The sequence below is a fragment of the Camellia sinensis genome, chromosome 9, assembly GCF_055761805.1.
Source record: "Camellia sinensis isolate YWXY chromosome 9, ASM5576180v1, whole genome shotgun sequence".
NCBI classification, from domain to species: Eukaryota; Viridiplantae; Streptophyta; class Magnoliopsida; order Ericales; family Theaceae; genus Camellia; species Camellia sinensis.
Genome location: NC_138969.1, coordinates 41,725,198 through 41,739,446, shown reverse-complemented (window position 1 = coordinate 41,739,446; position 14,249 = coordinate 41,725,198). Strand labels below are relative to the sequence as shown.

Below are 14,249 nucleotides of genomic sequence, written 5' to 3'. Positions count from 1 at the left end.
CCCTGACCTCTCGAATAGAGAGCAATTAATTGAATTAGCTCAATTATTAGTCGCATAAATGTACTTGAAAAAAATAACATTTCATTGTTTAGTAGCAGCCCAACCATGGTGAGAGGGTGGAAAATATTTGTTAGCCATTTTTGTTTGGCTATTTTAATTTGTGCTTCATTAAATTTTAATGGATTTTGTACCATCAACTCTAAATATTTTAAAATTAAGGATTATTTGTCTCTATAAATATACTGCTTTGCTTATTTTACTATAAGTTTTCACTTAACCTCTCTATTTTTCTACCAATTTTTTTTTTGTAAAAAATCAAAAAGTTACTAGGATTGTTTTGAAAAATTGCTTATAAGTTGACTTTTTGACTTATTATAAAAAAACATGTAAAAAGTACAGAGGTGATATGACCCAAATAAACCAATAAACTAATAAATTGGCTTCTAAACTTGTTGCCAAAAGAGATATAAGCAAATTCCAAATCGCCCTTAAATCTATTTGTCTCCAATCTCAAATTATTCATAGTCTTTATATTATGCAAAAATTTAAAAATACTAAAATCTCAAGATATATTTAATTATTACAGATGATTTAACACACTAGAAAAGAAGATTTAGATTTAAGAATCAAAAATTTTTTGATCGAATTTTAAACGCTTGCTATTTAAGCTGATTAAGGCCTATTTTGGCAACTGAAAAAAAAGAAGTTAATTTATTAGTTTATGAATTTATTTGAATCACATTATTTTTTTTAGTTTTTTACACATTTTTTAAAAAGAAGTCAACCAAAAAAAAATAATCAAATTGAGAGGGTAATTTGTGAACAAATTGGACCGAGTTAGGAAGAATCTTCGTTGGAAGTTGGGCCGCACAAATGGGCCGAGTTAAAGAGCTGGTGTAGCTCGATCATGGGCTAAGAAGTCACTAGGCCGATCAGAGATGAGTTGCTAGAGCCTAGACCTAGCTATCTGAAAGTAGTCTGTTATCAAACCGAGATGTTGTCAATAAAGAGGGTCGAGTTATGTGTAGCTCGGCAGGGTGCAATTCGGTAAATCGGCTTCCGGTCACACGGCTCGAACGGCAGGGGACCGAGATAAGGCAGCTCGGTCAAGAATGTATATTCGAGCATAAGGGAGTTGCCATCTCACTTGGCTTGTAGTGATGAGGGTGTTCTAAAGATAAACATTATCCTTGGACATGAGACTCTTAGGAGGACTCTGCTAAGGAGAGTTGGAGTCTTACTCGGATTGTGCAAACCATCTCACTTGGTTGGTAGTGAGTAGGGTGTTATCAGGATAGGCATTATCCTTGAGAGTGTGATTCCTATAAGGACTCTTATAAGGAGGGTTGGAGTCCTACTAGGATTGTGCCAGACAGAATCTATAAAAGTTCATGACAAGATCTATGTACAAGTATCACAATTCTTACTCGGGAATACACAGAGCTTTTGTGTCTATTGTCTATTTACTGACTTAGGCATCGAAGAGGTTTCCGGCACACACCCGACGACTAGCTCACGTTTGTGTTTTCAGGTGAGAAAGCGACGGCGTTTGAAGTAGTGCAAATTTGATCAACAGGATTATACAAGAAGATTATTTCTGTGCTCGTACAATTGACGCCGTCTGTGGGAATTGCAATCACAAAGAACGAACCTCTTGATTAAGTTTTCTTTCAACTTAATTCAATGGTGCACAATAAAGACTTGCCACACTCTGCCATTGATGGGCAAACCCCAGAGGGGGGCAGAAGGCACAAAGGCTTACCTTTTATCCATCCATTGCAGAGTCAGATCCCCAGCGATGAAACCTGCGAAGGGATACCTGTGAAAGACGGGGCTCTAGTCCTCGTTGCTCCCAAAGCCCTAAAAGGCAGAGGCGAATGTTGGATTCTCAGGTTCTAGAAGATCGGGTAAGGGAACAGGACGAATTGATGCGGAGGATGGTGGCAGACATGGAGATAATGAAGCACCAGATAAAAGGCAAATAGGTGGCAACAGAAGACGAGCGTAGAGGCAAAACACGCTCTTACCACTCAGAAGATCGTGACAGACAAGTCACACCATTATAAGCTGAAAGTAGAAGCCTCAGGTCAGGCGATACATAATCAAGAACTTCCAGGACTCATTATTCTAAGTCTGAGAGAATGAGGACTGAGAGGTCTTACACAGAAAGAAGCAGTTATCGGCCTTCGCATTCGCATCAAACGACATCTAGGCACACGGAGTTGCCTAGGTCAGAGGACTTATGGACAGTGCTTAAGGAAAGGGCTAGAAGGAGAGAAGACACTTAGGCTCGTGACCCCCGCAGAGTCTTCGCACTACAACGGTTGGGTCCTAGAACACATAGGAGTGTCGAGATAGGAATGCTAGAGCTGCGCCTTGCCTATGAACCAGCAAACAAAACATTAGCAAGGTTACAGAGCTCGCCATTTGTTCCGGCGATAAAGAATGCACCATTACCCTACGGCTTCCACCATCCCAAATTCATTATTTATGAGGGTAAGTTGGACCCCTACATGCATTTGCACCACTTCTGTCAAGTTATGGCGGTGTATCGGCCAAACGAGGCTCTAATGTGTATCCTATTCCCTTCCAGCCTTGGTGACCTGGGTCTAACATGGTTTGAAAGGTTGCCAGAAGGTAGCATAGTTTCATGGGCATAACTAGCGTAGGCATTTGTGACCAGATTCAGAACAAACACCAAGACGCTAGTAGAGATTAACCAGTTTCTCTCCATAAACATGGGAGAAAATGAAACATTGAGGTCCTACAATAACTGGTATTGGGAGATTTTTAATCAAATTGGAGATTGCTCTACAAACCTAGCTATCGCATAGTACAAACGAGGGTTGCCAGCTGGCAGTAAATTGAGGGATTCAATGACAATGACGCTGCTTCTTGCTATGGAAGCCCTGATGAAGAGAGTGCACCAACACATCTTGGTAGAGGAAGATAGGATGCACACCAAGGCAGAGTCCGATATAAACAGCGATGTCGGACAAAACACCTTCGGCAAAAGTTAACACGGTCGACAAAAATGACTAACCGTGCAAAAATCTTTGCCCAACTGGGGGCAAAGTGGGTTGGTAGGTTTGACCAACTCTTTCTAAAAAATTTTAGATTTCTTGCCCAAATGGGGGGTAAAGGCGATTGGCAGGTTTGACCAACAAAAATTTTAGACTTCTTGCCTAATTGGGGGGCAAAGGCGGTTGAAAGGTTTGATTAACAAAACTGTTTTGCACCCTTCAGCCGAGATCAGGATCTAGGCTAAAGGCGGTTGGCAGGTTTGACCAACAAAAATTTTTAGACTCCTTGCCCAACTGGAGGGCAATGGCGGTTGGCAGGTTTGACCAACAAAATTTTTTTGCACCCTTCAGCCGAGATCAGGATCTAGGCTAAAGGCGGTTGGTAGGTTTGACCAACAAAACTTTTTTGCACCCTTTAGCCGAGATTAGGATCTAGGCTATTTGGACCCTTCAGCCGATATCAGGATCTAGGCTAAAGGCGGTTGACAGGTTTGACTAGCAAAATTTTTTAGACTCCTTGCCCAACTGGGGGGCAATGGCGATTGGCAGGTTTGACTAACAAAACTTTTTTGCACTCTTTGATTGGGATGATAGTTACCTCGGTCAAAACAGGTTGGCAGGTTTGACTAACAAATTTTTGAAGTCTTTGACTAGGATTACAATTATCTCGGCCAAAGCAGGTTGGCAGGTTTGATTAATAAAATTTTTGCACTCTTTGGCCGAGATGACAGTTACCTTGGCCAAAGTAGGTTGGCAGGTTTGACCAACAAGTTTTTTGGATTCTTCAGCCAAGATGCGTATCTTCGCCAAAGAAGGTTGGCAGGATCAGGTAAGGTCAAGCTAATTAGTTTGGCTAGACATGCAGTCGGAATGATGCAGAACATTGAAAAAGAAACACAGTAACTACGCCAAGAGATCGAAAATTTTCATTAATTGGAAGATGATTACAAAAGATGGGATATATAGCCCGGTTACACAGAAAGAACGCTTTCTCGTACGATTGTAAACTCGAAGGATATAAATGTTAAAGGCAAAAAGGTGGGGTTGTTCAAATTTTTTGATGTGCATGATGGTTGTAACAGCAGAACGAAGATAATAGGGGCATGCAAAGTATCCTAGGAATGACGTCGTGTTAGGACGTAATGCGCAATTGATAAGACTTATTGGGGCCAAACGAGTTGTGAAACCGAACAACTTTTCTAGCTCAGCAAAGTTGGGCATTCTTAGCTCGGCTGGAGGAAAATAATCTCAATCATGCTACGCAGATGGAATTAAGGAGCAATTGAGAGGGTAATTTGTGAACAAATTGGGCTGAGCTAAGAAGAGTCTTCGTTGGAAGTTAGTCCGCGCAAATGGGCGGAGTTAAAAAGCTGGTGTAGCTCGATCTTGGGTTAAGAAACTACTAGGCTGATTAGAGATAAGTTGCCAAGGCCTAAACCTAGCTATCTGAAGGTAGTCCATTATCGGACCGAGATGTTGTTAATAAAGAGGGCCGAGCTATTTGTAGCTCGATAGGGTGCAATTTGGTAAATCGACTTCCGATCACACGGCCTGAACGACAGGGGACCAAGATAAGGCAGCTCGGTCAGGAATGTATATCTGAGCATAAGGGAGTGGCCATCTCACTTAGCTTGCAGTAATGAGGGTGTTCTAAAGATAAGCATTATCCTTAGACATGAGACTCTTAGGAGGACTTTGCTAAGGAGTGTTGGAGTTCTACTGGGATTGTGCAAACCATCTCACTTGGTTGGTAGTGAGTAGGGTGTTATCATGATATGCATTATTTTTTAGAGTGTGATTCCTAGGAGGACTCTTATAAGGAGGGCTGGAGTCTTACTAGGATTGTGCCAGGCAAAATCTATAAAAACTCATGACAAGACCTGTGTATAGGTATCACAATTCTTACTCGGGAATACACAGAGTTTTTGTGTCTATTGTCTATTTTTTGACTTAAGTATCGGAGAGATTTCCGGCACACACCCGCCGACTAGTTCACGTTTGTGTTTTCAGGTGGCAAAGCGATGACGTTTGAAGTAGTGCGAACTTGATCAACAGAATTATACGAGAAAATTATTTCTATGCTCCTACACAAATAATTAATTTGTTTCTTAATTACCAAAATAGGCCTAAGTTAGCTGACAAGTTATCATCCTGTGTCCAACTCCAACATGCAGAACGGGATATCTAAAAGTTGGTCTCAAAATATATTCGGCTTACAAATGATATTTTATTTTTTATTTCTATTATTTTTTTAAACTTTGGAAATTGTCACGGTAGACTCTAAAGCTTGGGTCAAGTCAATTTTAGCTAATCGCAGAGATAATCTGGACAGTAATTTTAATCATCCTTCTAGAAGAAGACCCAACTCAACCAACCACGTAAAAAAAAAATAGAGAATAAAATTAACTTTTTTGTTATAATTTTTTGACTTTTTGATTAAAAAAATATGTTACCAAAATAGTCTTAAGAATTATAAATCAAAATCAGCGAGATTCTTGAAAATTAAAAACAACAATAAATAAGAATTATAAATCAGAATCGGTGAGATTTTGAAAATTAAAAATGACCCTTCTAAGTTTCACTTATTTTTCACTTTGACCCTTTAAGTTTAATTTTTTTCACTTTGGTCCTTCATGTTTGCAATCCTTTCCACTTTGACCCTTTCACTTTAATTTTTTCCACTTTGACCATTCATGTTTGTAATCCATCTCAATTTGACCCTTCATATTTGCAATCTTTCCCATTTTATTCCTAAACTAACTTCCATCCAAAAAACTAACAGAATTTGCCACATCACTAACACATCAGCTCTATATGTGATGTAAAAAATTCACTAAAGATACAAAAAATAAAAAATAGAAAACAAAAAAATAATAATTTTTTTTAGTCTTTAGTGAACTTTTTTTTCGAATTTATTTATAAACATTATTACATTATAGACGCATCTAGATTAGATATAGCTAAAAAAATTAAAACAAATTTAACTAAAAAAGAAATTTTTTTACGAAAGACGAAAAAAATGAAAATATGCTGACTCAAACACCTGTATTGTCAATTCTGAAATGAAAAAAATTACTATTGTTTTTTTTTTCTTTTTTTAGTTAAATTTGTTTTCTTTTTTGGGCAAATTACATATACACCCCTCGAGGTTTGGCTAAATTACAGATACCCCCCTGAGGTTTCAGAAATTACATCCCGCCCCCTGAGGTTTGTATTTTCATAACAATTTGCCCCCTGAGGTTTATATTTCATAACAAATTACCCCCTAATTTCTTATGCAAATATAGCATTCAGGGGGGAATTCGTAATTTCTCAAACCTCAGGGGGGCATCTGTAATTTAGCCAAACCTCGAGGGGTGTATATGTAATTTGCCCTTTTTTTTTTAGCTGCATCTAATTTAGACGCATTTATAATGTATTAATGTTTATAAATAAATTTGAAAAAAAAAATTCACCAAAGACTAAAAGAAATTCCAATTTTTTGACTTTTTATTTTTTTGCATCTTTAGTGAATTTTTTTATATTACATATGGAGCTGATGTGTTAGTGATGTGACAAATTCTGTACACTTTTTGGATGGAAGTTAGTGTAGGAGTAAAGTGGAAAGGATTACAAATAAGAAGGGCCAAAGTAGAAAGGATTACAAACATGAAGGACCAAAGTGAGAAATGGATGAAATTTTAAGGAGACAAAGTGTAATTTATCCGAATAAGAATTATAAATCATATGCGCACACCATAACATAGTATTTATGCATTTCATATCAAAATTAGGATGTGTTCGTGGTTGTTGCAATTTTTATTATATATAGATGAGTTATAAAAGGAGATACATATATAATCGGCCCAACTACATATACATAGAATTAATATTACATGTCACAAGTTTGAAAATATCAAAGTACATTTTAATATGTTATGACAATATTATTTTATATTTGATGAAGTTAAAATAAAGAATAAAATAAGTTTGAATGATAAATACGACAATTAAATGGAAGGGAAGCAAAAGTGGGATTAGGGGAATAACAAGTAAGATCAGACTACTAATTCTTCTCATTTTGATCAATCAAATAAGGGATTGAGAAAGATCAAGGGACAGGACAATTATATTTTTTTAATCCGATGAATAAGTGTCAACATATAATAATGTTAACTCTAAGGATTGCATTTGGTAAGAATTGAATTTAGTGACAAATTTGAACCTCAGTCATTATATATGCAAGAAAAGTTACATCAAATGAAAAATTTGTACCAATTATTTTATTTATTTATTGATATTAGAATAGATATGCAATGACATAATGGATTACATGGTACCTCGGACAAGACAAATATTTTGAACATGCTGAGAATTTGTCAATAGATGAATGAACGATTAATTGAAACTATCAAAATCATATTTCTTTCGTATTTCAAAACTAATTCTTTTATTTGCATTTTAAATGGGAGTGAAAATTACAAAATGAAATTCATTTTAAATGAAATGATTATGTGTCGTTTTGGCAACTTGCCAAAAAAGTTGCGTTTTGCAACCCTTTTTAGAAAAATCAAAATGACATTTTACCATTAAAACCATTTGAGAGGTAAAAAAAAATTACTTGTGAAATTACAATTATACCCTTCATGGATCAAAATAAGCCACATAGGTGAAATTGTAAATTTTTTAAATTAGGTGGTAGTTTGATCATTTTATTATGATGTAATATCATAAATAAATATTAATCAAAAAAGCCAAAAGTATTTTTTTGCCAACTTTCCAAATCACTTTCTAAAAAAGCCAAAAAATTTAGTAAAAAGTCAGAAGTAAACTTCTTACCATCTTTTCAAAATACTCCCATATCTAATTTTGTAATCGATTTTTGTGTTGTTAAATTTTTTCAATGAGAAATACATATGCCAAAATGGTCCAATAGCATATGTGTGGGTGTGGAATGTGATTTAATTTCACATTTCAATTACTTGTAAAGTTGTCCAGTGAATGAACGAACAAATGCTAATCTGATTTGGACACCGTTTGGGAAGCAAGATTTGAGGTTTTTTTTGACTATTTTAGACACAAAAGACAAAATAAGCCACAACAAACAAAACATTGCATCCAATCCATAATCATTACTCTTCTCTCACAAAAAAAAGGTCAAAAAAGTCAAAAAGCCAAAAAGCCCTTCCTAAACCAAGTTTTTTAGCCCAGGCTAAAATAGCTAAAAAAGTCAAAAAGCCAAAAAGCCAACCCACTTCCCAAACCAAGCCTCTATTAGTTTAGCCCGGTTTGTTTGGAGAGTTAGAGGAGGGATTGAGATTGGTAGTGAGATGGGACCCACTAATATTGTTTGTTTTGAGAGATAGGGAAGGGATTGATAGTAAGCTTCGGATTAGGATGGACGGCAAAGGGATTCAGATGGATCTCTAGGACTTGATATTAGAAAAATAGTCTGGTGGATTAGAAATTTTTTATTTTTATTTTTATTTTTTACATGTCGGGCCTTTTTTTTTTGAATATTAATATTTAATTTTTTGTATTTTTTGTTAAGTAAAAATCATTATTTTATTTGTTTTATTTTTTTCTAGAAATTTTTATTTTATTTTTATTTTTTTAAATTTTTTTACTTGTTGGGCATTTTTTTAAAATATTAATGTTTAATGTTTTTGTATTTTTTTTATTTGTTTTATTATTTTATATAAAAATAATTTAATAATCCCTACACTAACAACTATCATCAAAACAAACACAATTTTACTTAATCCCCTCACTAACAATCTCCTCACTATTAATCCTCTCACTATCGATCTCTTCCATTTTACCTCTGAAAACAAATGGGGCCTTAGTTACCCAAACGAATGTTAAACAAAGATACATATGATAAGGTATCATTTTCAAGTTGCAAAAATGCAAAAATTAATTTTTTTTTTTTTATCGTTTATGTTTTATTGGTTTTTAAGGACTTGATTAATGGGAGTAGAAGTAAATTATAAGATCTGCATAAATAATAATAGAAAATATTTTTTCTTTATGTAATCACGATGTTTTTAATTCATATCTCTTTTATGTTTTCTTTTCTTCTATACAAATTCTTTCATAAATTTAAGATCAACAAACACATCTTTACTTCTTCTAATGCATAAGAGAGACTTTTATACAAATGTAATGTCTGAATTTGAATTTTACTAATATACTATGCAATTTTTCCTTCTTTTTTCCCTTCCTACAAATTATTAAAAATAAATAACATAAACCTATTACTTTTTTCCAGATGCAAGTCACAATCAATAGCATGGTTTAGAATGTTGAAATGAACCATCCAAACAAAAAAAAAAAAAAAAAGAATGTTGAAATGAACTTTTAATTAATTTTATTTATTTCTATGGGAGACCTGTTGAGATTAAGAGAATAACATTTCTTTTCTTTCTTAGTTGGCATAAGGGCATAGACTGTTTATAATTTTTTCAAGAATTTATTATAATAAATTATAAAATAATATTTATAGTAAATTACATTTTTAACCCATTAACTTTCAATCGAATTTCACTTTGAGCTTTCATCTTGTAATTGAAACGATCAATCTCTCAAATTTTGATGTATGTTTCAATGTTGTACTAAAAGTCCTCACATATTACATTTTAAGAGAAAATTATGTTTTCATCCTCAATTTTTATGTTGTAACTTTTACTCAAATTTTTTACAGTGAAGTGATAGAAGGACCATGTTAAAATAAGGAGTCAATTATTACCATTAATATATTTCAATTTATGCTCATTTAAACTTATAGTGGGCATTTGTTAACAAAAGATATTTGTAACGGGCCTAATGTAAGTCAACTTCAGCCTGCTTACAAGGCCCAAACCAGTCATTGAAACCTTCTCCATACCTTTGCCAAATGTAAAGCAAACACTCAAAACTTTAAATTACAAGGGGTAAATATTTTCCCAAAAACATAGTCTACTCCTTTTTTTTTTCATCGTTTTCAAAATGAAAAATATTTTGTACCTCGAAAGTTTCCCCCTCGAATCCCCCGACTGCCCAAAACGAGTTTATTTTTTATTTTATTTTATTTTTTTCTGAAACAGAGAGAGAGAGAGGGAGAAACAGAGGAGAAGAGAGAGAGAGACGGCGGGTGTGACGATGGGTGTGGTGATGGCGGTGCGAGCGACGGTGGATGTCGATCGCAGATCGCAGCTCGTCGCTCATGGCAGCTCGTCGGCCGATCGTCTCCGCCCCGCCTCCACCTCTGCCTCCGCCTCCGCCTTTGCCCGGTTGATATTGCCCTCTCCAGTCCTTCTTCTTCTTCTTCTTCTTTCTCTTTTTCGTTCTTCTTCCTTCTCTTTTTCGTGCTTCTTCTTCTTCTTCTTCTTCTCCTCTTGATTTTTGGTTGATTCGGGGGATTCGGGGGCTCCAAATTCGAGCTCCCTAGCACGGCTCTTTCAAAATTTGTTTTCTAAAAAGTTCTTAAAAGTAAATAAAAAATAATTTGGTGAAAAAAAAGAAGTTAAAATCACTCTCATTTTTCTATGATTTTTATTTTATTTTATTTTATTTTTTTTGTGGTGAAAACGTCTATTTGATATTTATTTTCACCGATCTAGTTTTTATTTTTTTATTATTATTACTTTTTTTTTTGTGGGTGACATTGTGCGTCGTTCTTTTAACTTTAATACCATACTTGGGGAAATCAAAGCAAAAATACTCAATATATGGCATACAACTTCAACAACATATATGTAATTTGGTTGATCAGTTAAGTAAGATCCAAACAAATTTCAAAATCCTTCATATACAACCTAAAATTTCTTATTTAATGCTTCTATATACACAAACATGGTAAATTGTATTCTGTTATGCTAAATCAACCTCTATGAGTGACAAAACCTTACAAGAAACATGTTTGCTTCAGACTGCCCAATTCAATTTGGACATTCCCTACATATGGCTAAGATAACACACCTGTATATAAATATTAAAAAAAAAATTCATACCCTGTACATCATATTTTAGAAGTTTTTTTTTTTAATCTTGATTTTCTTTATTGGACCCTCAATCTCAAGAATTTTTGTCACAAAGAGGACATCAAGCTCTCCAAGTAATCACTCCCAAGGTCCTCAAACTCCAACACATCAAAGCCATCCCCAAATGTCTTTTCTATGGTTGCCATTCTCTTGAATTTGGGTTGTCCACTCACAACCAACTCCTCCCTTTCTTCCCATTTTCTCGGACCCCTTTTCAGCAGATTGGATACAATCTTCCCACATTCATGAAATGGGTAACCCGAGCCATCCTGAAAAGTTGTCGATGAACAAGCAATTCCATTAGCTTTGGCAACTGTCTCAATTGGGAAGTTGAGATAGGCCTTAGGACCCCTAATTCTCAATGCAGCCTTGTCATATGCCAAAGCAGCTTCTTCCGCTGTTTCAAATGTCCCTAGCCAAATCCGAGCCCCTTTTTTCGATGAATCCCTTATCTCTGCTGCATATTTTCCCCATGGTCGCCTCCTGACTCCTCGATAGTGTTTGGTAACTGCCCTCTTAGGTGTCATGGCATTTGGCTTTGAATTGGCACCATTGCTTTTTAAATCAAGATTAGATGATGAGGACTGTTCCATATCGCGTGGAGGGTCAATAATTCCACTTAGGAGTTCATCCCATGCCTCGGCTCCCATTGATATCCACCTCCCAAGACTTGGAAGCCTTTGTAGAGTCTCCATTGATCCATCAAGACTTGGCAATTCTTCCCATGCTTTGGACAATTCAGACTTGTCCGGTTCATTTTGAGCAATGAAATTCGCCCACACGTTCTCTAAAATTGCTTCGGATGCTTCATGTTGCTGCTTTTCCACAGTCATTTTGTTGCATGCCCACAAACAAACCACCAAATCTCCTAAATGCACATGGACTAGAGAATTAATTACGGAGATTGTTGATTGTAATATATTTATAACGCCAAACACTTCTCTTAATTGTTAATTATAATAATTGATTTTCTTTATCCTACTCAATGAATGGGATTACAGTAAGAAACTTGCGCTCTAAACTTGTTAGCTAAATTTGCGGAGGATATTAGGATTTGTACTTGATATTATAATGGTCTTTTGTTGAATTTTGTGGTGGTACTAATCATTTATAAGGTTTATTCTATGTAGAAGCTATTTTCTTTGTATATTTTATTGGAAATCCTTCCGGTACTCAATGGTGCATTAGATAAGAAACAGATAACCAAAGGATTGGAAAATGTGATAAAGGGTATTGGCTTGTGTTTATGTTTTGTTTTTGCACTGATACACTTTATTTTTGGCATATTCCTATTTATGATTATGATTGTGCCCTTTATTACATATTATCTTGCAATAACCAAATTCTCTTCAACTGTCATACCTCTTCAAGGATATTTGCTAGACTTGGGATTAAAAAAAATAATAATAAAATAAAATTGAGTTCACTCTGGAGAAATGGGATTTAGCTGTTTCTAATTGTGGGTGTTAGATTTTTAGAGACAGCCAACCTAAAATTTACTGTACTAGGGGAATGGGCATTTAAAATATACAAATTGTACTTGGGTAGCTTAGGAGGTGATCTAGGATAAGTCTCTAACACTTTCTGCACATGAAGTTCGGTTGCATGTGGAGGTGACAAAGAGATGAACAAGATGAGATAAATATATCTAGGTGAATGTGAAGTAAAATCTCACACTACTTAGTATGAAAATAATGTGTATAATATAAGCATGAGGGCATTCTTACTTTAAAAACTAGCATTGAAGGCTGAGTTTTACCCAAAATTGTATAACATGATATCAGAGCACGGGTACCTAGGAATGAGTAAGGTTCATGTCCCTCGTCAGCACGCGACAAGTATTGCCAAGTGAGCACGTACCTTCATTTTAAAAATTAGCTTTTGACTTTGACTTTACTGGCTGTAAACCATGCTACGCACAGCATGTAAAAAAATTAATGATATATTTTTTGACAAAATAATATAAATAGTTAAATTTTTATATGCAAATTATGAAAACAGAGAAGATTGAAATTTTCAATTTAAATCCCACAATTTTATCAGAATTTATTTATTATTTTTTAATTTGTCACAAATTTAATCATGTAACTTTCAACTCTTTTGCTGGAATTGCAAACTTAGTTGAGCTCAACCCAAGCAACTTAAGTCAAGTTTAAGAATTTTTAAAAATTGAACAGCATAGTTTTTAATTAAGCAAGGATCTATGCAGAAATTAAAAAATTCAAATTAAATTTGAGTGGATTTGGATAGAAACACCAAATAACTTGAGCAACCAAAACAAAATTATATATATAAATATATAAATTATTTGCTAATTTATTTTTTCAAATAATAAATAAAATTAATTAAAAATTTAATATTAATGAACAAAATAAAAAAGCAATATACTTAAAATTTCCAATAGAATTTTTCTTTAAAATATTTTAAAAATACATCTTTTAAAAAGAGATTATCGAATAAATGGTTGTTTGGGAAGTGTCATATTAGCTCATTTTTTTATCTTTTCTTCTTTTTTAAATCACATCACATCCCTACTTTTGTATACATTTTTTCGTAAAAAGTAAATATATATATATATATATATACTTAATTATCTTTTTTGGGTCATATCACATTTAGACTTTTCTGTATATATTTTCGTAAAAAGTACAAAGTATAATTATTTAGTATTTCCTAAACTACCACTAAGTTAATATTAAAAAAAATTATCTTTTATAATGGCATAAATAATTTAAATATGATTTTTTACAAATTATTTTTAATTTAAAAATTACAATAAAATGTTAAATAGAATGAAAACAAATTTATTAAAACATAAAAGTATTTGAATAAAAAAAAGTAAGAAGAAAATTTAATATGGTATTTTCATTTAATTTGAAAATAATTTTAGATGAACAATAAATTATCACTTATGACCCTTTTCTTTTAAATAAAAAAAGTTTAACGAACTATCACTTTTAATTAAAAAAAATTAACGTTTCTTTCTAATTTATTTTAGCAAAGGTAACTTTTTAACAATTTGAGCAAAATATATCTTTATTCTTTATTTTAATTTTTTTAATTGACAATTGAGATTTTAAAATTTTAAAAAAATTCTATCAAAGGATTGTTTTAGGAAGATGGTTAAAAGTTGACTTTTTGACCTTTTTTTTGACTTTTTTTAAAAAAAACGTGTAAAAAATATAAGAGATGATAAGGCATAAAATGAGTTAAAAGTTGGGAAGTG

At 33.7% G+C, this 14,249-nt stretch overlaps 1 protein-coding gene across 1 annotated transcript; it reads right to left on the bottom strand.

Moving 5' to 3' along the window:
* Positions 1-10,955: 10,955 nt before the first annotated feature.
* Positions 10,956-11,856, bottom strand: LOC114313924 (Integrase-type DNA-binding superfamily protein). The gene has a single exon (XM_028260346.2). It carries the CDS (start codon positions 11,854-11,856, stop codon positions 11,071-11,073), a length of 786 nt encoding a protein of 261 aa, XP_028116147.1. The 3' UTR covers positions 10,956-11,070.
* Between the last annotated feature and the right edge of the window lie 2,393 nt (positions 11,857-14,249).

Coding starts and splice junctions, on each gene's coding strand:
- LOC114313924 (XM_028260346.2), bottom strand. CDS start 11,856: ATGACTGTGGAAAAGCAGCAACATGAAGCATCCGAAGCAATTTTAGAG.